This window comes from Centruroides sculpturatus, unplaced genomic scaffold (genome assembly GCF_000671375.1).
Source record: "Centruroides sculpturatus isolate CEXI.00-Female unplaced genomic scaffold, Cexi_2.0 scaffold1438, whole genome shotgun sequence".
In the NCBI taxonomy this organism is placed as follows: Eukaryota; Metazoa; Arthropoda; class Arachnida; order Scorpiones; family Buthidae; genus Centruroides; species Centruroides sculpturatus.
The window spans coordinates 46,966-70,795 of NW_019385604.1; the positions used below are offsets into that span (position 1 = coordinate 46,966).

The following is a 23,830-nucleotide window of genomic DNA, read 5'->3' on the forward strand; positions in this document are numbered from 1 at the left end:
TCTCAAATTAGTAGTGGCTTGCCTGTGTACATCACACTTTTCTTTTAAGAATAGAGTTGTGCCGGTCATCTAACACCTTTCACGGGAAAAGTTTTGAATTGAAATAACACGACTCCCAATTTGCATCAGAACTTCATATATAGTTAATGGGGTCATCCTCCCCTAAAATAATAAAATGTAGTTAAAACTTCCGTTTGTTTCCTAATTTTTAACTTAGGAATGCGAATGAAATTTTGTATGGCGCGACGGAAAATTCCCAAAATCTTTCTTGTCTTTGGTATTAATTAATTAAACACGGAGTCGACGGAACTTTATCCCCCATCTCGAAAGGCCTAGCAGTTACGTCGGCGGTGGCGCCACCCGTCGGGCGATACTAACGCGTTTTGTTAGGGACGGACGGACGTTTAAGACGAAAAATACCTTGTGCCTGAGAGGAAACCATTATTTTATTTATTTAAATACGCTTTGGCCTTTCGGCTATTCTTTTTCCATTCTACTTTGCACTTTCGCGGCCGCCCTCCCATTAATATTTATCGGCTGCCGTATCTCCGAAGAGGGGAGAGAATTAATTTACTCGGCCGGTACCGAATATTTCGTGGAAAGTACCTTTCGAAACCTACCGCAAACGTATTTAAATTACATTTAATTTGCCGCACACGGGACGGAAAAAGCGCGCTTTCTGGCCCTCCCCGGCGCTAACGGTTACGTATAATTACGTAAATCTCCAAAACTTATAATTTAAAATAAATTTTCGGAGCAAAACCAAAGCGGAAATTAATTACGGCCGCCGTCGAAAACGGTAAATAATAACATAAACTTACGGTCGGCGGTTAGTTACTTATTTACAAAATATATCTAGAAAACGATTACACCGGTTAAGAAGTTTCGTCCAGAAGTAGTCGAATTTACATAGCGACTTTTTTTTTTTTTTTAAATCTATTTTCGTCGTCCTTCTCCGTGATTGATGAACCGAGTTCCTCCCACGAATCTTCCATTGTCTGTCGTTTGCTGGTGCCGGCACAAGTTATCCTCTTGGCTTTATTTTTTTACTTTCTCGTTTTGACTGTTTTGCTATTCGTTCCGCCGATCTCTTGTTCGGCTCCTGGTTCTTCGACCTTACGATTTTGCCACTCGTCTGTTTTAAACTCGGCACTGGAGTACGAAAATCTGTAACCTACCGGTTTACCCGTATAATCAGGCTCGAACGGCGGACATCCAAAAATTTGCATCGACGTATCTTCTCGTAGTCTTATCTCAGTTTTCGGGCGTTTATTCCAACCCGTTTTATCAGGAGCCCGGTATTTAATTAATAGATGAAACCCCGCACGAGAAAGGCGCGACAATTTCAGACTTTCCCCTTTTCCGATGTTAGTTGTTTTAATCGGGCCCCAACCTAAATAGTAAGGAATAATTCTTAACGGCATCCTAACGAAATGGACGTTTCGAAGATGGCCGAAATGCCGAATCGACACGTACCTAACGAAAAAACAACGCCGAAACCTAAGTTTTGCTTTAAATAAGTTAATGATTTGGAGAAGAGGTATAACAAACATTTATCAAATTCTTTTTATTATTTAGAATTTTTGAAAAATTCTGTCGTTCGAGCAGCGTATATATTTTTCGTGTACCCATGGTAATCCCATAAGATGCGGACGTTTCTTATTGTTAGATAATTAGGCGTAAAGAAGGCCCACTAATGGCCGAGCGGTTCCTTTCCCCGAACACTAGAAATTCGGGAGCCTGGCTCGGACGTGGAGTTTTCCGGGTTTTCTCCATATCCGTAACGCCCGAATAGGGACTCAGTTACCCTTAAAAGACCTTCCTGAAGGCATTATTCTCCGAGTAACGACCATCATAAACGCATACTACTACTATTACGTGACAATTACGTCACACTTTACCACGGGCCGTTATAGCCTAGAAGTTCATGCCCAACTTAACGAAGACGTTGACGAAAGCCGGTCGATCCCGTCGTAAAGCGAGAAACGTAACATATTTTAATCGGTAGGCAACATAATTACACAATCCACACATCAATAACGATAAATTAAGAGTAGATTGACTTACTTGTGGTACGTCGAGAAAATATTAATACTTTTCTTCATAAAATCTATTTCCTTTCTTCCAATTCGCTTTCTCTTTTATCGGAAAGCAAGCAAACCTCTTCAATTTTAAATACGACACGTAAAATATTTCATTAAGTCGTAAACCGAAAGCCGACTGGACATCGAGCTGCCTTTCGTACCCGTTCGGCCAATAACGTTTAAGTTAACATAAATGTGCGGAAATATCGTCCGAGCAGAGTTAACAATCGATTTTTAATTTAAAAGTTTTCATTTTTTTTTTGTAAATTAATACCGACCGACCGCTGTACACGGCTTTTAATTCATTGTTTAAAGTATATTCTATTTATAATGCTACGTAAACGTTGAAGATATGAGCGTATAATTTAATACTTTTATCGTTATTAGAGAGCGACATTTTCCCGTTTGTGTGCATATTTCGTTTTCGTTTAATTATAAAAAGCACTTCTTATCACTTCTCGTAATGTATTTAAACGTAAACGGCTATTTCTTTCCGCTCGATGATCGATTACGCGTAGATTTTCATTGATTTATAACCAACGCTTACCTTTTCAAGATGGCGTCCTGAATAAAGAAAGCAGACGACAATTTCAAAAAGACCCGGATGTAACAACAGGTTAGCGTTATCGACCGGTACTTTAATTCGATTGGTTGATAAAATGGCGAATTTTTTAATTAAAATTACGGCGAATTATTGGGATTTTAAGGTTATAAATTTTTTTTTGTCATAAAGACACTGATGTGATCGAACGGATTCAATAAATTCGTTTATTTCATTTATTTTTTCGTTTTGTTGGAGATCGTCCCAATTGTAGTGCTAACCGCCATTATTAGAATAAAAACCACGTGTTTATTTTGACGTCACAAAAAAAACGTGTATATCTTAACACGTTTTTCCCAACTATTACGCCAATTAGCACCAGATTAATATAAATTAATCGTAAACTTCCGCAACGTCCATTTTGATTTAAAACGCGATCGGCGATTCGTTCCCTCATTTTTGATTGCCGACGAAATTTGCTTTTTGGTGTTCTTAAACTTAATTGGCAGGCACGTTCGCTAGCCAAAAAGCCAAAGGGTTCCGAAATGGTTTTTCAGTCGCCCAAAAAAATTTCTTATTGCGGGGGTGGCCAATCTGCGACACATAGATTGGCCACGCGTGCCGCTTTGGCAATCCTAGTGTGTCGTCACCTTTAGAACAAGATGGCGACCGACCAGAGCCAATCGACCTCGATGTTAACTTCTTACATTTATTTAAATACACTAATAATAAATTAATGTAAGTTTATTATTACTATTGTATGTTTACAAGATGTATATATTTTAATTGTGGTATACAGTCGACCCCCTATAACAATGTTGATAATTTCGTTTTATATGAATTCCATGTTGTACGAGTCACTTAGATTTTACAAATACATGTACCGGGCTGTGAATGGCTCACGTATTTGTAAAATCTAAGTGACTCGTACAACATGGAATTCATATAAAACAGAATTATCAAAAGTGTTATGGGAGTCGACTGTATACCGCTAGTAAAAACCTTCTGTTTTTTGAAAGTCTGTAAGACGATGCGATTTTTAAACAGGAGGTAAATAACAGTACATAGGTAAATATAATACATTTTCAAAATTAAAAAAAAAAAATACTCCGAGTAAAACGACGGCCTTCCGCTATTGATTTCCATTCATTTTTCTTTAAACTAACCTCTTATTTTTCTAACGTAAGCGGCGGTTGGTCGGTCACCGCCACCTGAAACTTCCTCTGTTACGTCGAGAAATTCGCCGCTTTAAGCCAGCTATTCGCTCACTGCTTTACGCGAGTAAAATGGCCGGCAAAATCGCACTCGAGGGTATAATGTATCCATTTATTTCGGGGTTCCGCGCAATTTACAAGCTCAAAATTACAATCGTCTCTTTCCTCTTGTCTAATTAAGGACAGAAGCGTGTGGTAAATATCCTTGCAAATGTCACAAATTCGTCTCGACGTCTACTTACAATAAATCGCAATTTATTTTAATTGGAGTAAGGAATGAATTTTCAGAACTCTCACGCATTACGGGAATAAATGAAGGGTAGTTCTAGGTTTATAACTTACTAAACAATAGGAATTTCTAATTTATATTCCTAAAAACCTTTAGAAATATGCAGGTTTATATTTTAATAACGCGTTAAACTCACGGTTATCGTTAAAATATGATGTATTTTCCCATTAGAATTTTATCTTCTTTCAAGAAATTAAAGAATAGTTCGATGGACGGTATTGTTTTAATTAATAAAATAGTTCAAACAATTTGATCTTTCTTTGTTTAAACAATTTAAATAATGCCGATAACTTTATTCTAATTATTAAATGTCGGTTAGGTATTAAAACAAAACTATTTCAGTTATCGGGTTGCAATTTTTGACTAAAGTCGAGACCGGATACGAAAAGCTTAGGGTCGGGAGGTCACGTTTAATTAACCATACACCATCTTCCAGTTTACACCGGAAGTCACGTTATTTCAATTCAAAAATTTTCCCCCGAAAGGAGTTAGATAGACGATCGGCACCACTCTATTGCTAACGGTAAAGCATGATGTACAGGGGAAAGCCACTAATAAAATTGACAGCATTGTGACGAAAAATTGCAGGCCGGAATTGTGACAATGGCCGGTATAAATAAAAACGAAAAGCAGAGAATAGAGTTGAACACGACACAAGAATGCCACGGTTAAACTACGTATGACAACATGCTTGTGTTTTGAAGGATTTACCTATAATTCGAAGTAAATGCTTATTTTTATTAATACAAAATACTTATTACTAAAGCAAAACCTTCGTTCAAAAGAATTTGCTTCACGCTCTTAAGTGTAAGGCGTTGAAAGAGTTAAATGCCGAAATTACTTAAATTTGGCGAGAAATTTGTCAAAATGGCGGAGAACGATATTCTCGGTTTAAATTAATTAACGTCCGATTGGATTTTCTAATCGCGTTAACGATAACCACGTTAACTTAATGTTTAATTAAATATCGAATATAGAATTTAATCAAAAATTTAAATTAACCCAACGAAATTTAATTATTTAACGACGAATACAACTCCTCACTTCTTTTCCAAACGTTACTTTAAACGTGTTTAATCACATTTTACATCCTTAAAACTATATTTTAATTAAGCGTAGAAAATATGATGATATCTCTACATATTTTACAATTGTATGGACGAATCGAATTTGAAAATATACCCGTCAGAACGGTGACATTAACGACGACGAGATTCGTAATTCGGGAATCGTCCGCGTGTCCGGTATCCAATCGCCATTTTAAAAGTTACGATAGGAAATTATAGAATCTGGAAGATTTTAAGGCACGGCTGGACGTAAACGTGGAAAAATATAAAAATTGAAGTCGTATTAAAAGATTTCTTTATTGTTTAATTTAAAACGTAATATCAAAAGTATCGTTTTTAATTAATTTCTAATGACTAAGACATTTTCTGCCCGTCGAAAGGGTTCTCGAAAATTGATACGGGGTTTAAAAGGGTATGGTTTAAACACGTGACTGTTGTGGGATATCGACGGAATGAGGAGGAGGAGAAAGAAGTGTAAATATACACTCAAAATTTTATTAAAGATGATTTGGTGTTAACTTTTACACACCATTGTTTAAGAGAAATCATCAATGATTGTCGTGTGAGCTCAAAAATATAATCTTACGTTTACACAAAAAGTATCCGTGGCTAGCAGTTTCCTTCTGTTAAAACTTGAAATAAAACACAAAAGAATTTATAGGCCAACCCGCATCCTTCGTCTGTGATAATTTTTTAAAACCCAACTTTGTATTTTTTTAGACGAATTTCAAGGAAAAAAAACAAAGCTGCTAAGAAGCCGGAGCCGGTTTTTTTTTTGCATTTTAGAATTTTTTTTTTCGATTTATGTGCGTCGAGACAGTTTCTTCAAACGGTCGAGTGCAATTATTGTGCTTAAAAGAGTTTTCTTTTGTATTTTTAAGAATTCGAACTGACGATCCATTCTTGTACTCTCTGTTCTTTAACGTCTTTAGCGTCCTCCTGTTCTTTAGGTGGATCCAAAGACGGATACTCTAATTTCATGGCTCCTCTCTGGATGCTGGCTATCAACCACCTGTCGTTTAGATATTTGTTAACTTCCGTAATGGGATATCGCTTGGAAGGTTTGGGATCCATCATCCTTCTGAACATCCTCAGCAATCTCTGACTGAATTTCTTAAAGTCTTTGGGAATTCTCGTCGATTTCCTCTTTTGCCACTGGACGAATTCCGTAAACCGAGGATCGGTGATGTCCGCTTTGTCCCAGGGAAATTTGCAAGACAGAGCTATGAATATCATCATGGCCATTTGCCACACGTCGGATCCCACTTCCACGTGATAACCCTCTAAGTGGACGGTTTCCCAAATTTCTGGAGGACACGTGGGAAGAGATCTCGTGCGCTTCTTGACTAGTGTTCCCGCTCTTCTCGTCAGACCGAAATCTGTCAGTTTAACGCGCGTAAAGTCCGGTGTGAAGAGCAACACGTTCTCCGCCCTCATGTCGCGATGGACTAGCTCTTTGCTGTGCATGAATTCCAGAGCGGAGCATATTTGTTTCACTACGATTTTCAGATCTTTCTCCTCCATGCCTCCGTTCTCTTCGATGGCCTGCAGCAGATCGCCGTGCGGTGCCACTTCTTGGGCGAAATAATAATATTCGCTCGTCTCGAAAGACACGTCGTACGTGTCCAAGATGCTGCGGTGAGGGGACAGGAAGTAACTGTAATGGAACTCGATCAAGAAATCTCTGAACGTGGTCATGGACTTCGGCACCCCTTTCAGTGCCACTTCCGCTCTGGTAGGACGATGACGCGCCAAGACCACCTTACCGTAATCGCCTTCGCCTATTTCTCTGACGATGTCGTAAGTGTCTTCAAGTTGGACCACTTCGAACTGCAAATCACGAATCGTATGAATGCAGCTTTGTTTGTTCGAAGACATGTCTCCTCACCCACCTTTAAATACCTGAAAATAGCATAAAGTATGCAAATTAAGTGTCGATAAACAAAGTAAAACAACTCGATTCGGGTGTTTTAACGCTAGAATTTAACAAAATGCGTTAAATTTTGTTTCTGACACTTGTAACACTTAAAATACGATTTGAATCGCTAAATTTAATCTCCGGCTTAAGATAAATAAACAAATAAGAGGAATAATATATTCGAATCCGCACGAGACGTTCATGTTTACAAGAATGTCATTCATTTTTCGTCCCCCGTCGACGACTGGATCACCTGGAAAGAATTTGCTAAATATAACTAACTTACTTCACTATAAATGGAAGTTTATCGGGGGAATATTTTTCTAAGAAGTTGGCGCGAGGAATTAAATATAGAAACGCGGTGGAAGAGAGAAATTACGATTTATTTTTCTTCTTCGCCTCTCACAATGTGAAGTGAAACGGGAAATATAATTTAGTAAAGGTCTAAGCTATATATAGAGCCCTAGCAATCAATATCGTGTCATAACATAAAGATATTCGGTTGCAGCCGATGTCGAGATATAGACAAACTATACGTTCTCTTCCTTCCGCCAGTTTCCTATCGATTGGGAATGCCTCATTTGCATAAAATCAATTATATGCTGCGTTGTGACATTTTGAAGTCCGAGTCCAAATGATGAGGAAATTGAATGACGCGAAAGATTTTTATTTTTTTTATTTTTATTTTTGTATCGAAAACAGGTTGCTTTTTCTTTGTTGACCCAATCGATTTTTACCGCGGATGAGGAGAGAAATAGCGCTGGTTGTTGGCAAAATATTAGCTTTTTTCTAAATTAATATTCATTAAGAGGTGAGGGATAAAGTGGGCGAGTTTGTCTTCTATTCTGAATATTTTTAGCATATTTTTTTTCACTTTTTATAAGTGTTTACTGCTATATAATGCAATTTTTTTAGGTCTTCCTGTGTTAATTTTATTTACTACACACACACACAAAGATTCTACGGTGAAGGCGTAATATATTCCTATAGGTAAATATATTTCTTATATATATAGGCCTATACAAAAGTAAACATATATTATAACCAAACAAATATATATTCGTATATTTTACGCCTTCACCGTAAAATACTCCAGCAGAAGGAATATTCGTTATAGCGTAACACGGAATTGTTACGTAATAACGAACGGGCGAAATTATAGCGTAACTAATTCGATTAATGCGAGACGCCATAATAATAAATTTGAATTAATGACAGACAAAATATCGCGTAACATCTGGGCATTTCACATTTGAGTAAATGTATTTTCGAACGAAAATAAAAACATAAAATTCTTATAAATTAAAGGGCCTTTTTTTACACTTTGTGTTGTGTGTTAACAGAAGGATACGCATCTCTCTCATTTTTTTAGAAATTAAATCACTAAAAAATTATGTAATTTTATGAGATAATTATACAAGATTGACTCATAAATGACGTGTAATTTTCTAGTTAATTTAACACGTGGCTTAAGCCAATTTGTTATTCCGTCTATTTTTATATGTAAATTAGATCTCGCGATAGAATTGATTGCAATTTGCCACTTTTTCCAAGAGATACGAAAAAAAAAAAAGGAAAATTACAATAAACTTCGTGGATTACTGTTAAAATATCGATCTTAATTAATATTAAAACTTGGAATAAATCTATAAAACTCTTTTTCCATAGTTATTGATTTGCTTTCTATTTTATAATTTACAATTAAATTAATAATTATTGATAAAATTCCAGAAAATAAGGCCTTTATTTACTCGCAAGTACACAACACACACAAAAAACACACGAAAGTTTTGTTTATTTTTGAGTAAAGTTTACTTTTTATCTTTTTATTTCCACGAAGCTTATTCATGATTTTTTAAAACAGTTTTTTTAGAGTTTAAAAATAAACTTCAAGACAAAGAACAGTCTTTTATTCGTGAAATTTTTTTTAATATTTAAAAATAGACAAAAAAGAAGTTCTTGTATAAATTTTCGAGGAAAAAATTTTATGTTTACTAAATTCTTCCATGATTTTCTAAAATAATTTTTCGGAAAATCGTGAAAGAACTTCATAAAAAATTGTTTTAACATATTAAGATAAATTTCATCATCCTGCACTAATTTTAAAATATTTACCGAGAATTTTAATGTCGAAAATTTTAAATTAATTTAAAAACAGCCTTTTTTTCCCTCTTCTTTAGAAAGAACTTTCGTAAGATTTTTCGCATTTAGATTGGAGGAGGTTTGGACAGAATTGCAGATTTCTTCTCGACTTAGAAGAAGAGAAACAATCTAAATAAAGAAACCGCCCCAACTTAGAAATAAAAATGACCTTTGCGGGCCAAAACGGATGATGTTCTCTTCGACAAAAGTTGGCAAATGAACTTGCCGCTTTTGTAATGTACGACACTTACTGTCAATCACTGCGAATTCTTTCCAATTTTGCTAAAAGGTATTAATAAATTACCTACCCCAGATCCATCAATCAATTAAGTATTAAAGTAAAGGAGAAAGGCCAAAGTTGGAGGTGATAAATTACGTAAAAATCCAGCTCGACTGCGGAATTATCTGCTCGTAAAATTTTGCCTAAACTTCTGCTCTATTGCTAGAGAGAAAGATAAAGAGAGAGAATTTGCAACTAGTGGGTAAAAAGAGCAGTTCGGTTCAACCTCTTAGTTTTAACCTCTATTCTATTATCAATACTGGAAAAGTTCCAAGAAGGAGACATAAAAATCTCACTTAAATTCTATCACAATAGGTAAATTGTTGGAACTCTTCCTAAATGAAACACCGCGTAGTAGATTGTTATCAACTTAAAGGAAACCCTTTAGTGAAGTAAGAGCATAATTCCCTAAAGATCGACTCAAAAATAAGGTAAAATTATCAATCCGTGGATTTATAAAACACAGAAAACTGAAGAAATTTCTTCAAAAAATTCTAAAATGTTACAGTGTTTGCGAATTTTTGGTAAATTATAGAAACGATTCGCATGTTGGATCATCCGAAATCAGTTTATTTTCGATTAGAAACCATACAAATGCAAACTTTTATTAGTACTTTTTAGTATTATGTATCAGCACACAGGATTATAACATAAAATTTGTTTCAATAAATTAGATACGAGGAAAAAAGCAGAAAAATATCATATTATTCTATCAATTTTGATTGATTTTTTTTTTAATTTACGCGTTCTTATTATGTAAATAAACTGTAAAAAATACATTCTACGTAAAACATTTTGGAAAATAAATTTAAAATTTTTATTAACTTAAAAGTTGTTTATAGAAAATGAGTTATAAACGCTTCTTTACCTCATATATTGAGACCGATTAGCGATAACTCATTCCACGTAGCGATTTCGTAAGATAATTATGCAAAAATTAATTCGGAAACTCGCCGCACGGCGAGAAATAGCGCTTTATTCGCTACGATAGTCTTCAAAATACGTCTAGACAACGCGTTTAAAGTCGTGTTTTCCTCGACTCTGGATGTCGAAATCAAAACAAATGCTTAAATACTATATTAAGAGACTTTTTGTCGGTCAAATTCTGAAGTATTTAGTGCTTAATTCCCATTTATATAGATTTCCCTCAGAAACTAGAAAATTGACGAATTGTTATTACTTGGATAAGCGTTTGACCACCGTTGCGTGCAGGAAAAGTACTGACGACAGAACTTTGTATAATTGTAAAGATTCGTGCATGATAAATTATTTTCGTTCCGCTAGTTTTCCTCCAACAGAAAATGGCGAATAAAGCGCAATTTCCTCACTCTACGGAGAGTTTAAAAGCTAATCGTTCCTTCTGTCTAAATCCTCGTTTAGAATTTAAAATCTTTCCTACCGAAAAGGACCAATTTTAATAATAATCCACCCGAAATACGCACATTAATTTCGGCGATCCGGTAAAAAAGACCCCTCAGATTTTTACGGGTTTTGTTTTTTTTTTACTCATGACCCTTGAAACGTCGAGAAATGCGAAGAAATTCGAGGGAAAGGTAATTTCTGTATGTTTGGGTGATAGTGTGTGGGAACGATTTTGTTCATCCTCTTTGAAGCTTAATAAATCCCGTGCTTTTTGTCGAAAGTTTCTGAAATTTTGCAGGGAGATTCGCTTATTAGTGGGATTGATGCTATTAAATTTTGGTGATTAAAGATAGAGGGGATGGGGAGATAATGGGGGTCGTGTGTATCACCAATAGGGTCGGGACTTAATGACGATTTTATGTTAGCATTTACAAATTTTTTTTTTTATTTTTTATAAAATTCGTCCCTACCCTCAAAATTAAGCTTTTTGCCGTTTTATAATAGTTAAAAATATAAAAAGTTTTTTAAAAATAAAATATTATAACAGATGGTGCCATAAAATAAAATTTTAAATGTTGCTGGGAAAGTTGAGCAACTTGTTGCTGGTTTATTTATTACTAAATTATCGCGGAATCTCTCTTCGCTTACTACATTTATTAAAAACATAAAATATTTGATAAAAATTACTAAAAAGATGATAATTTTTCATACAAATAAAGCGATTTTATCGCTACTAAATGCTTGTTTTGATGTTTTATCCTACGCAAACGTTAAGTTGTATTATGAAAGATAATTTTAAATTAATTAAACTCTTGATGGGCGCAAAATACGTGACGTTTATCTTAAATATTTGCATTCTAAATGAGTTATACGTTCAAATTTCGTATAAATCAATTGGATTTTATATGAGGTTTAAACCTGTGAAGAAAACACGTAACAGGTAACTGTTACGAATCTAGCTGTTCTATTATGTGTATGCTTCTACTTATTTTTAAATGAATTGAAATACCCTAAAGTTTTAGACCCATTTCCGGGAAATTTAATCATCGTCTCCACGCGAATTTCTCATTTTCAGCAACGACAGGGAGTGAATTGTTACGTAAACAATTATGTGCAAATAGAACCAAACGAAGAGATTAATTAAGTTAATTTCTAGAAATTTGGGTACATTTTCGACGTATCAGGCAAAGAATCTCATGCCTTAATCAAATATGGCGAATTCTATAGTCGAGTGTCCATAAATCTGTCATATAAATTCCATTAATACCGGGTCGTAGTGATAAAATTTTCAGATTTCGCCAGCATTTTCGTAATCGAACAATTAAGAATTTTTATAATCCATAAAATTATTCGCAAACTAAATGAAAATGATAATCTATGGAGATGAATTTCAATCGATATCTTCATAATCTTTTAATTATTATAGCTACTTTATTAGGCAATTTCGATCTCAAAGTTAAAAAACAATTTTATAGAAGTTAGTGGCCTCCTAAAAATAAGAGATTCCATTTTCTGATTCGAAGAGCAACTTTTTGCTTAGTGTTTCTTAACAATAAATTCGTATAATCGGCAATTTTATAAGCTAACCAACACAATGGCACGCTTCCAACGCTATCGCATTCTCTATTAATTCTCCAATTTCTTAAGAAATTGGGAGATTGGGCTACAATTTTTTTTTAAATTAAAAAATAAATCTCTAGCCTTTCATTGCAACAAAATCATAAATGTTAAGTGCATTCTAGCGTTGGCTTTTCCCCATTCCAAACTGCACGATCGATATATTCTTTCACCAGATGCAACCGAATTAAAATATAAAATCCCAAACAAACTTCTTAAGTAAAGCACTTCTCGTAAATAGAAAAAAAAGAAGTAAAAGATTTTCTACTTAAAGAACTCGAGTTTTTTTAAAATTTAATTATCTATTTTCAATTAACAACTCACTCGGAACGGCACAATCGATTCAAAATTATCAAAAAATAAGCTGTTTTTTTAAGTTGTAAATAATTAAAAATCCATTAATTAATGAATTAAATAGGAGAATTTGGCTTGAAAATATATAAATACGCCCAAAATTTAACAAATAAAACCACTAACGACGACTAAAATGGAAGTGTTAATAATTAAATTAGACAGGAAGAGGGGGAACGAAAATTTGATATTGAAGGTGAGAAAATTATAAGGTATTATCTAAGGAAATGAAATGTTTCACAGATAATACAAACTAATTTAAGAGGTGTAGACGAAGAAAACTGCTCTTTGGTAAATTTAGAAATGCAGTCAGAATAACATCTCGTTAGCACATGGTTTTCATTTATTTTGGGAAGTCGTCGGCCACCCGATTGAACAAACAGAAAAATAACCTCAAAAAATACCGAAAACAACATTAAATAAAGTAGTCGTAATTAAATAATTAATTAGAACTCGATAGCATTTACAATTTCCAAGCGCTAAACACAACCAAAAATAATAAGTAACAGCAATCGATTGGGAAGACGTACAGAGTTAAACGCGTGTTATTTAGCTTCTAAACATCTCTAAATTCATAATTATAATTAGAGATTATTATTTAAATACATATTAAATGAACGGCTAAGAAAATGTTTTGTATAATTTAAAAAAAAAATTAAAGTTTAAAGACAGGTAAATAATGTTAATCATTACAAAAGTTAGTTCAAGCCAAAGTTACTAAAACGGTTTAGGAAAGCTCGAGGATATTCTTGTGTCGATCTATGTTTAGCTCTTATCACATTTTGTCACCTGTTAGACCAAACACGTACAACGTTGCCAATTCCTAACATCAAAATAGAAACAGGCAGATTTATTAAATATTAAAATGATCGATAATGACATAACACGTTAATGTGCTTACATACACGCTGAAAATATTTAAATAATTATTTTTTCTCCCTAAAACCGCTGCAAGAGAAGGTGAGAAAATTATGTTAAATTAATACAAGAGATGAAAGTAAAAAAGATAAAATAATATTCTTGATATTTCATTTTTTAATCGTGATATCGATTTTTGTATTACAAAAAAAATGAAATGAAAAAAAATGCAGCAAGAACATGTTGCATAATTTAGAAAATCAAGGAGGAATGTTAATGAAAATGCAAAGTTAAGCAGAAAATTAATACATGAAAATTCTTTTAATGATTATTCAAACCGACGATCTTCTCTTTGAATTTATATCTTTTAATTAAAAGAAGATACCAAATTTTTAGTAATAAAATTAAAATAAATAAATGAAAAAGAAAAAACTACACACGAATTTCTTTGAATTTAAATTCTTTCATTGAAGAACGAGCATCTCGTCTTAACTAAGAAGATCATTTAAAGTGGATACAACACTTTTTCTTCGTGCAGAATGTATTTAATGTGTGTTTTTTAAGTGAAAATAAATAACACATCAAACTCTAATACTATTAAATTTAATTTTTAGCAATGGTCATTCATATGATACGAACCAAACATGAACTTCAAGTGAAGTTTTTCTTATAAGATACATTTATAAGAAAGTAAACGTCTTCAATCAAAAGTTATGCTTCACTCGTATAGTTTCCTTCTTCTTCAGAGACATTATGCCTCCTTGTCATCACGCAAGATCCATGTTGAAACAGATGTTCCATTCAATAATGGTAATCCTGTCTTTCATATTGTGATTGATGCTTGATAAGTTGTACGGATGATATCCGTTATGGATGATAACTTTCACTTTATAATACTTTTCTCTACTTTTTGAACACGCTACAAGTAAAATCGCATCTTTTTTTCCAGTTTATAACGGCGAGATATATGAAAAAAAAAGAGTAAATAATAATTCGCTTAGAGACTTCATTAAGTGATTATTCTTTGATTTGATAAAGAAAGAATGATGTCATTTCTCCATTGGAAACGTTAGAAATTGGTTAAGAGGTTCGAGTGCATTGTTGAGAATCCTGGTAAATGTCAGCTAATGACTAATACACTCGAGAGAAACATTGATGTTAATGGTTAAAAGAAGAGTAGCACATTTCTTATCTCTTTATTTATCTCAATTTAAAAGAAAATAACACTTAATTTATTGTTCATCTAATAAATATCCTTTCATCGTTTACTGTAATCAACTTTCTTCATTATCTTAATTCTTATCTTCCAAAAGTAAGTATAAGAGGGTATGCTTTTATAGACTATAACAATGGAAAAAAATAATACGACTTAACAAGTTCTGATTGAAACTATCCATACCAAATTGGAATTTTGTTTTTCGTACGCTAAAATTGGCCTTATACAATATAATAAATTGTATTTATCTAATGTTAGGTCGATTACCGAATGAAGAGTTTGATAATGGTAACGTTCGAAAACATTTCTAGATACTGTAATGAATTGTTATTGTGATGATCTATAAGAAATCTTTGAAGAGCCCTTAAGAAATATAAGAAAAAAAATGTTTGTTTTCGAAGATAAAACAATTTATATGAGGAGAACAAACGAAAAAATAAGCAAATAAAATAAGAAAAGAAATGTTTGTTTCGTGAAACTAACTACCAATGCGGTCATCGACATTTTCTCTGTACAACTTTATGTCTTTGCTTTATTGAAGATTCATTCATATGTGCACGGTAAATGTATAAATTTTATGATTTCTACGGTTATTTTTTTCCTTAAGTGTAAAAATAACAGTAAAATATCAAACAAGGAAGAGAATCTAGACAAGTGAGTTAACGTCGTCCTGACAATAAACGATTTTCTGACAACATAACTTTTACGCGAACAAAATTTAAAGAAATGGTTTTTAAAGCAGAGTTTCCTTTGAAACAGGAAAAGATTCTATTCAGAAGCATTTGTTTGACGATTTATTGGATATATATTAGTTTCTGAAGCAATCTTCCAATAACGGATTTCCAAAAATGGTTCTCTCTCTCTCTCCCCTCTCAGTTAGAAATCGAATTCCTTTGCAAACAAATAGTTTTGTGTCGGTTGACAGATGTTAAAGGTTAGCGATAACTATAGGTCCCACCATCCAATTAGTTGACATATGAGTCATTAATATCAGCAGTAGACATTGATGAATGGCATCTGCACACTCACTCTTAAGAAAGTGATTTGTTGGTTGTTTAGAAAACTCGGATTTAAAAGCACTCGTCATTATTAACAGATTGCTTNTTTGATTTATATCATTATTAATAACAATAACCAATCAATAACATTAAATGAAATAAGCAAATATGATTAGTGAAAATTCAGGTTTTGTTGACACTGTCACGTTAAAACAATTAAAAATTGTATAACTGAAAGATTTATTAATTCTGATTATTACTATTATTAATTATAGTAATTCATCCAGTATTGTTTGTCTGCTGTTTTTTTCAGTACAGCCTTTAACAACAGCTAGTGTATGATTGAAGAAATGCCAACAATTTAAACTATTGTACTGCAAGCAAATAATTAAAACAATTAACATTTAAAGTAATGTCTAAGACTGATAACAATTGCACATTATCAGACATACATTGAAGTTGATAATACAAAAATACTATTTAATTTTTAACACATATATTTGAATATATTTTATATATTTTAACTTATTTAAAAATATATAAATGTTTGAAAACAATGATAACTATAACTGTATTATGATTGCAAGCAAGTTTTTATAGTGTTATATATGCAAAAATCACTTTAATCTGATGTGTGAAGCTGTGTGAAAAATCAACCTAAGTTAAATGACACAAGACTTTATTGGATAACAACAATGATAAAATGATCATTTTATCATTATTAAAATAATGATGTAAAGATATACTTTAAAAGTTTAATGGAATAAATGATAAATCAATATATCAGGAATAAAGTAATTTTTGCATCTATCAACAATTATACAGCACCCATACCATGTAGATAGTGCTTTATGTTTTTGGACTTGTTAATTCTAATAGCATTTGATGAATGAGAGCAATATCCATAATTACAACAAGCAGATTCTACTGTAATATTAAAGTTGTGAATAGCACACAATTTTATATTCTTCAAAATCAAATTCCACAAATATTAACATATTAGCTATCACAGTTTGTTGCAAAAGTTTTAAGAATGAAACAATGCAGGATGATGGGATATCAATACATGAGAACAAAACAGATAGGGTGAGAGTTGGTAACAAATTCTTTAACTCATGGTTCTTTCACAGTGGTGTGTAACAAAAGTCACAAGTTAACGAACAACAAAAAAAAAGCAGATGTTTCAAAACAAAATATCTGTTTGTTTTGACTTTTGACTAAGATTTTCTCTCTTTGCAGAATCAGAAAATTCATCAGTGTAATAAGTTCTATTAATAAACAAAGTCCAAGTAGGCAAATATATATACACAGAAATGTAAAACAGTAAGGTCAAAGAGGTAAAAAGAATCAACTTTGTTTTTATTAACAGTAAAATTGTATTTGACCAACATTGATTCATATTTTGTGCTCTTTTTCACCGAATGACTTCCCCCAGACTGCTCTCAGGCTATTCACCATTCCAATTGCCAGATTAATATAATTTTTCAAATTGTGAATTTTGTGACAGGCAGTGCAACTCATGAATCACAAGAAAAATTTCAAAAATAATAAATCTAAACATGTTTCCAATTTGTAACTGGTAAATAAGAAATCAAATAAACTGCATAAACAGCTATTTAAACAATTCAGAACATCAGCCTTTATAATCTAACAATAATATTTTATTAATAAACATTTAATGCTTTGTTATAAAAAGTTATTGCTGAATTAAAAAGATTGTTTTGTTTTGAATTGTACAATTCAAAGAATTGAGAACAAAGTTAGACAGATAAAAGTCGAGACCAGATATGGATACTTTGGGCTGGAGGCCCAATTAACTATATATGAACTTCTGATGCAAACTAGGAGTCATGTTATTTCAATTCAAAAATTTTCCCTGAAAGGAGTTAGATAGATGACTGGCACAACCTTGTTGTTAAAGGAAAAGTATGAAGTACAGGGGCAAGCCGCTACTAATTTTAGGTGGAGAGCATATATTTTAAATTAAATAAATTAAAAATATGATTAAAAATTGCAGCCTGGCATTGTGACAACGTCACAATAAATAATTGCTTGTTAATTCTAAAATTATATTTCTACAAACTTTATTTTAATTACTTTCTATTGTGCTTTATTTTCTAATGCAAGTATTAAAGATGAGACAGACTTTAAATAAGATTTTTAGATGTAACTAATTTTATACTGAATAAAATAAAATTTAAAAAAAAATAAATTCTGACTACAATAATTGTTTTCCTGTCAACAACAGCATTATTTTTCTTCAATATTCAAATAAGATTAAAATTTTTATTACATAATTTGCAATATATTTTACATTATTAATTTTTAAAGCACAAAAAAAAATAATTAGAAATATTTTCTTTATCAGTTTCCTTTCTTTGCGACAATTATCTAAAAGATGTCTGATATCTGCTACAGCAAATGTTGATAAAGATTTTTTTTAATATGCCATTTAATATATTCTCAACTTATAAGCATTATTAATCCTAAAATATTTATATTAATTATATATTAAATAAGTAAAAAAGATAAGGTAATTAATTACAAATTTTGGCTATAAGAAATATAAATTATACATTCACACATATAAATGATTTGACTCAATAAATAGCAGCTAATGAAAAAATAAAGAAACAAGATTAATTTTTTTCATAAATAATTTAGCTTATAAGTTACTTTATATCTTAATTTAAAATTTTGGATTATAAAAGAATAAGTTATCAAATATAAATTAACAAGTATTTAATTACAGATTTTGCAAGTTTTGTCATAATTTTATTAATGACTTGTTAGAACTGATATAATAATAAAGTTAAAAAAATGATTTATTAATGAATGTTAATTACAAAATGAAAATAATTGATAGATGTAACTGGAATATGTTGGAAAACTTTATTTGTATTTTAATCAGAACCATACCTTAAGAACAAACTATTTTGATTTTAAAAAAATCAAAATAGTTTGTTCTTTAACTTCTATAAATTGTCATCATTGTATCAATAACATAAAAATGTATTAATGCATGAGAAGCATTGATTCAAAACAGCTGGTCACATTTTATATACCATATTTACTCTAATAAACAGTGTAGAAAAGGTTAGAGTATCCTCTAATAGTAAGTGTCTATTGAAAAAAGATAGGACTTATTTTAAACTAGAAAAAATTTCACATATTATTCAGCATTGTCACTCTTACAGTAAATTGAAATAAAGTATTGTGTTGTTTATCAAATAATAATATGAAAAAAATCACCAGATTTTTCCATTAACAGTAGCCCTGAAATAACAGTCACACCTAACTTCCAAAGAATAAAAATAATAGTTATCTTGTACTGGTAAATGCACTGTTTATTAGAATAAATATGGCAATTAGAAATTTATAATATTGTTTGATGTATGTATTAAAAATATCATCAAAACAAAACAACAGTCCACATTAAATGCAAGCCTATACATGTATTTCCTGCATGAAATTAAAAGTAAAAAAATTTGACAATACATGGAATATTAAGTTTACAGATCTAAATTCTAAAGTAATAATTCAGTAGATATTTAAATAAACTAACCTTCATACTCTTCTTCATCTCTTAATTCCTCGGGAATGACCATGTTCATGAGACACAAAACTTCTGTGGGTGGACCTGCTCCACCAGTAAGATTAAGACCTGGTACCTGAACTTGCACTGGAGCCTAAAAAAATTATTATTATTATTATTATAAAAATTAGAAATATTTTATATATTATGATAATTATATCATCATACATTCATCTGACTGTTCTTTGCACCAACGCTTGCTCTCTGAACTATAAGTTTCTTATCTCCCAGTTGCATCCCATTCAGTCCAGCAATAGCCTGAAAAAATTAAATTAACAATGTTACAACAAAATAAAGTATAGCAAATAACTGGACAGTTTTATAAATAAAACACACAATAAACACCAAAATTCACATAACAATTTTTAAACTCTCAATAAAGATTATTATTCTTATAAGTAATATACTAATAAAAAAAAATAGAACAATTTCCAAATAATTATTATATCCAATAACAAAAAATCCAGCAATATCTTTCCTGGCAACATTTAAAACAGTTTGAGGCACCATCTGTTACAATAACCCAATATTTTATTATTACCGTATTTTGACAAGTATACATTGCACTTTTTTTACTATTTTTTGGAGCTCAAAATTATGGTACGTCTTATACTCAACAGGCAACCATTTTTACAGTGAAATTACCTACAGTAGTGGTCCACTCTAGGGACCAACCTGTGCAGTGGTCTGTTAAGCAGGTGGTCCCTCAACCGAATGGCTAGAGCATCTAGATTATCAGAGTAGTGACACACGAGTCATTGCCGCCATGTTCTGTCGACTATCATCACGTGACCTCTGAGTTTACATTAAGAAATGACGATTATTTCAGTTTAATAAAGGTATCGATTCATCCATCCGTCATATTCTTGAATAAAAAAAAACAAATAAAATGCATCTTTAGACAGTCCCATTAGAACAGTTTTTTTCTAAATTTTTTGTCTCAAAATAGGGGTGCATCTTATACTTGACAGCGACTTATACTCGTCAAAATATGGTAAAAACGTTTCATAATTTTAATTATTGTAAAATGGAAAAAAACTAAATTTTGAGAGTAGGGATGGGTTCTATAAAAAAAAAAAAAAAAATTGTAAATGCTAATAATAAGGAAAATTGTCATTAAGTTTGATCCTACTCGAGATAAGACACATGACCCCCTTTATCTCCCCATCCCATCAACCTCTAGAGCTGCCACAAACTACAGCTTTGAGAGAGCAAAATACTAGCAAACATGTGATAGTACATCTGATGACATCAAAGACTCCATCCCTTTCTTTGCACCCATGTGGTTATCTCTTTGCTAGCGAGTGATATGAGTGTATGTTCATTGTTGAATTGTCAACAGTGAGTGCATGCTCACATCACTCGCTAGCAAAGAGATAACAACACAGGTGCAAAGAAAGGAATGGGGCCTTTCATGTCATCAGATGTACTATCACATGTTTGCTAGTATTTTGCTCTCGCAAAGCTGTAGTTTGTGGCGGCTCTTAACCACCAAAATTTAACAGCATCAGTTTCCCAATACACAAACTTCCCTGAAAAACTTCAGAAATTTTTGGCAAAAAGCACAGGAGTTATTAAGCTTAAAAGAGAGCGAACAAAATTGTGCCCCCACACACTACCATCTATACATACAGAAAAAAGCCCAATTTTTTTTACATTTCTCGACATTTTAAGGTCCCAAGTCCAAAAGTATAAAAATCCTGAAGGGGTCATTTTTTGACTGTTTACCATACTTTCCCTCTGTTATATAAATAACAGAACCAAGTAAGTAAAAAATAATATAACCATTCTGGACTATGAATTTCTGCTCATGAAACAGTTAAAAAAGAAAAAAAAAAAAGAAATTTAATAATAGAGTATAAAAATAATTTCAATGGGCAAGATATATTGAAAAAACTGTCTTAAACCAAACTGTAGGATTTTTTGAAATTGAGGAATCAATCACATTTAACTTTTCAAAAATTGAAAATTTTAACAGAAAGAAAATAAAGGATTCAGCTAATATAAAAATTATTAATTCTGAAATTAAAATTTTTTCCATATTATTAACGAGAACTAAAAAATATATAACTAACATTACAGATAGAAAAATTATTATGTGAACACAATAATGTTAAATATGATTCTAAGGTACATGAAAAATCTACATTCAGAACAATCAATCATCCAATCGTAATCTTTCACTTAATTCAAAATAATGAGTTTTCTCATGAAGTCTTAACAAATTTCATTAGTTTTATATAATAAAATGTTCATAATTTGTCTCCATTTAATATCTATAGTAGATAATTGTTTGCCTTTTAAAGTATTTACAAGATATTTCAAAATTTTGTATTATAAATTTGTGTATAGTAAGTCTGGTATTACAATGGATGTTGATGGCCATTAATGATAACATTCTTCACTGTAAAATAATTTAGTTATAAATGAAACTATAAAATCAAATTACATTATGACATTATATATAGGAAAGTTTTTCTTTGAAATAATGATGACAAAAAATTTAATCACTTTTTCAGGTATTATTTATTTTTCTGTTCCTAAATTAAAAAATACTAGCAGGAATATGATGAAAGACAGTTTTATTTAATTAAAATGCAATATGCTGATTTAAAATTTGGTGTTCTACACAGTAATCATCAGTTCAGCAAGTGTTTTCTGGGTCCATCTGCAGGTGATTTGTGTCTACCTGTTCTCTGCTACAATGAGACTTTTTTCAATTTTGCATCTGGGTTCAAGAGTTGCTATTGATCATTCTTAAGGCCAGGAATGGGCAACCTTTTCTGTGTAAGGGCTGCATTTTAAAACATTTGAGTTGATGCGAGAGGCACATCAGTTCAAAAAGAGAAAAAATAAATGCTGATAAATCACAATTATTTATTCATGTATAATTATAAATTAGCACATGTATATGTAATTTAGCTTTTGAAACTGATGTAAAAATAATATATCGGAAATATTTGGTTAAATACTAGTCAATGCTAGTTTTATATTAGTTTTGATGTGTCTGTTAGTCAGTTTCTTGTTTTAATTTTTAATAAATTCATTGTGGAAAAATGATTCACATACATAAGTAGTAGAAATATCATTTGAATTTTTGCTGCATACTTCCCCCCTAACAGTTAAAAAAAAAGTAAATCACTAAATGGTGGGTAAGAATCAGACATGTCCCATAGACCTAACATTGTATCCTTGCCACTCCATCATACCAAATGGTTGCGAATTTTTCATTTCTGATTGCAATAGTCTTATCTACAGGTCAAGAGCTTTATTTTGATACCTGAACCATGTCTGTATCCTCAGTTTTTCTCTGGAATGAAGCCAGAGAGTACTTGAAGCTTACCAAATTAATATATAGATTCTGTAATAGTAAGAAGGTTCTCTTATTAAAAAAAATCCTATTTAAAAATCAGATGTTAAGATCTTACTTTCAATTGTAATTCTACATTTGTTTTTTTGTCTTTTAAAACTTAATCTTGGTAAATTCATGATGAGAATAAATAATTTATATTTGTATGCATTTTCTTTGTCTATGATAACATAAATATAGCCAAATTTCATATATGATAAAATTAAAAACTGATTTGAGATAAATTATATAAAGTAACTAATAATGATAAAATAACTGCATCTTCTTTTCCTTTTCTATATACCTCATATGATCCTGTTTCTATTAAATGATTCATTTACTGTTTGAATGAAACATTACATTTATAATAATTTGTTTCTCAGAGATTTCACTTGATTACTTATGTTATTTTTTATATGTGACTGCTGCAGAATTAATTAAATTTCACTAACCTGATCTGTTATTGAAGTATCAACATATTCACAAAATGCATATCCTTTAGAAAGTCCAGTTGCACTATCCTTGACCAAGTTAAATGCTCTCAACTGGCCAAAGGACATAAGCAGTTCTTTAACCTGAGAAACAAATATTAAATATATATATTATTAACTAGTTATTAAATTTTATTTTAATTTAGGTGCTTTCTATAATACAGCTAATTAAATTATTAAAATTTATAAAAATTTTAAGACAAAAATTAAATTTTTTTATACAGTGTTCCCTTAATTTTAATAAATATTTTAAATTTATGGTATTGTAACAATTTCAAGAATTGATATTTAAATTATATGTACATATGCAAAATGCATATTCATAATTTTATCGGAATATTTATGGAAGAAATTACATAAAAGAAAATAACTGTAATGTCAGTTGGTTTTTTCTGATTATATTTCTAAGATTTTTTTACTTAAAAATTTTTGTTTAACAGTGATTTTTTTATATCTGT

The 23,830-nt window shown here is 31.3% G+C and overlaps 2 protein-coding genes across 5 annotated transcripts in view; both read right to left on the minus strand.

The window, feature by feature from the left end:
• Positions 1 to 5,670: 5,670 nt before the first annotated feature.
• Positions 5,671 to 11,129, minus strand: LOC111640517 (serine/threonine-protein kinase SBK1-like). The gene is made up of 2 exons (XM_023386534.1): positions 10,404 to 11,129; positions 5,671 to 7,097 (listed from the first exon to the last, which is right to left on the minus strand). Exon 2 carries the CDS (start codon positions 7,071 to 7,073, stop codon positions 6,072 to 6,074), a length of 1,002 nt encoding a protein of 333 aa, XP_023242302.1. The 5' UTR covers positions 7,074 to 7,097; positions 10,404 to 11,129; the 3' UTR covers positions 5,671 to 6,071.
• An 8,353-nt stretch (positions 11,130 to 19,482) lies between these two features.
• LOC111640519 (splicing factor U2AF 50 kDa subunit-like) overlaps positions 19,483 to 23,830 on the minus strand; it is a 69,674-nt gene continuing 65,326 nt past the window's right edge. For all 4 annotated transcript variants that reach the window (XM_023386537.1, XM_023386536.1, XM_023386535.1 and 1 more), the window contains 3 exons: positions 23,334 to 23,456; positions 19,701 to 19,790; positions 19,483 to 19,626 (listed from right to left, as the gene is read on the minus strand). In XM_023386537.1, coding sequence (XP_023242305.1) covers positions 19,498 to 19,626; positions 19,701 to 19,790; positions 23,334 to 23,456 — 342 coding nt within the window. In that variant the 3' untranslated portion in view covers positions 19,483 to 19,497. The remainder of the gene's footprint in view (positions 19,627 to 19,700; positions 19,791 to 23,333; positions 23,457 to 23,830) is intronic.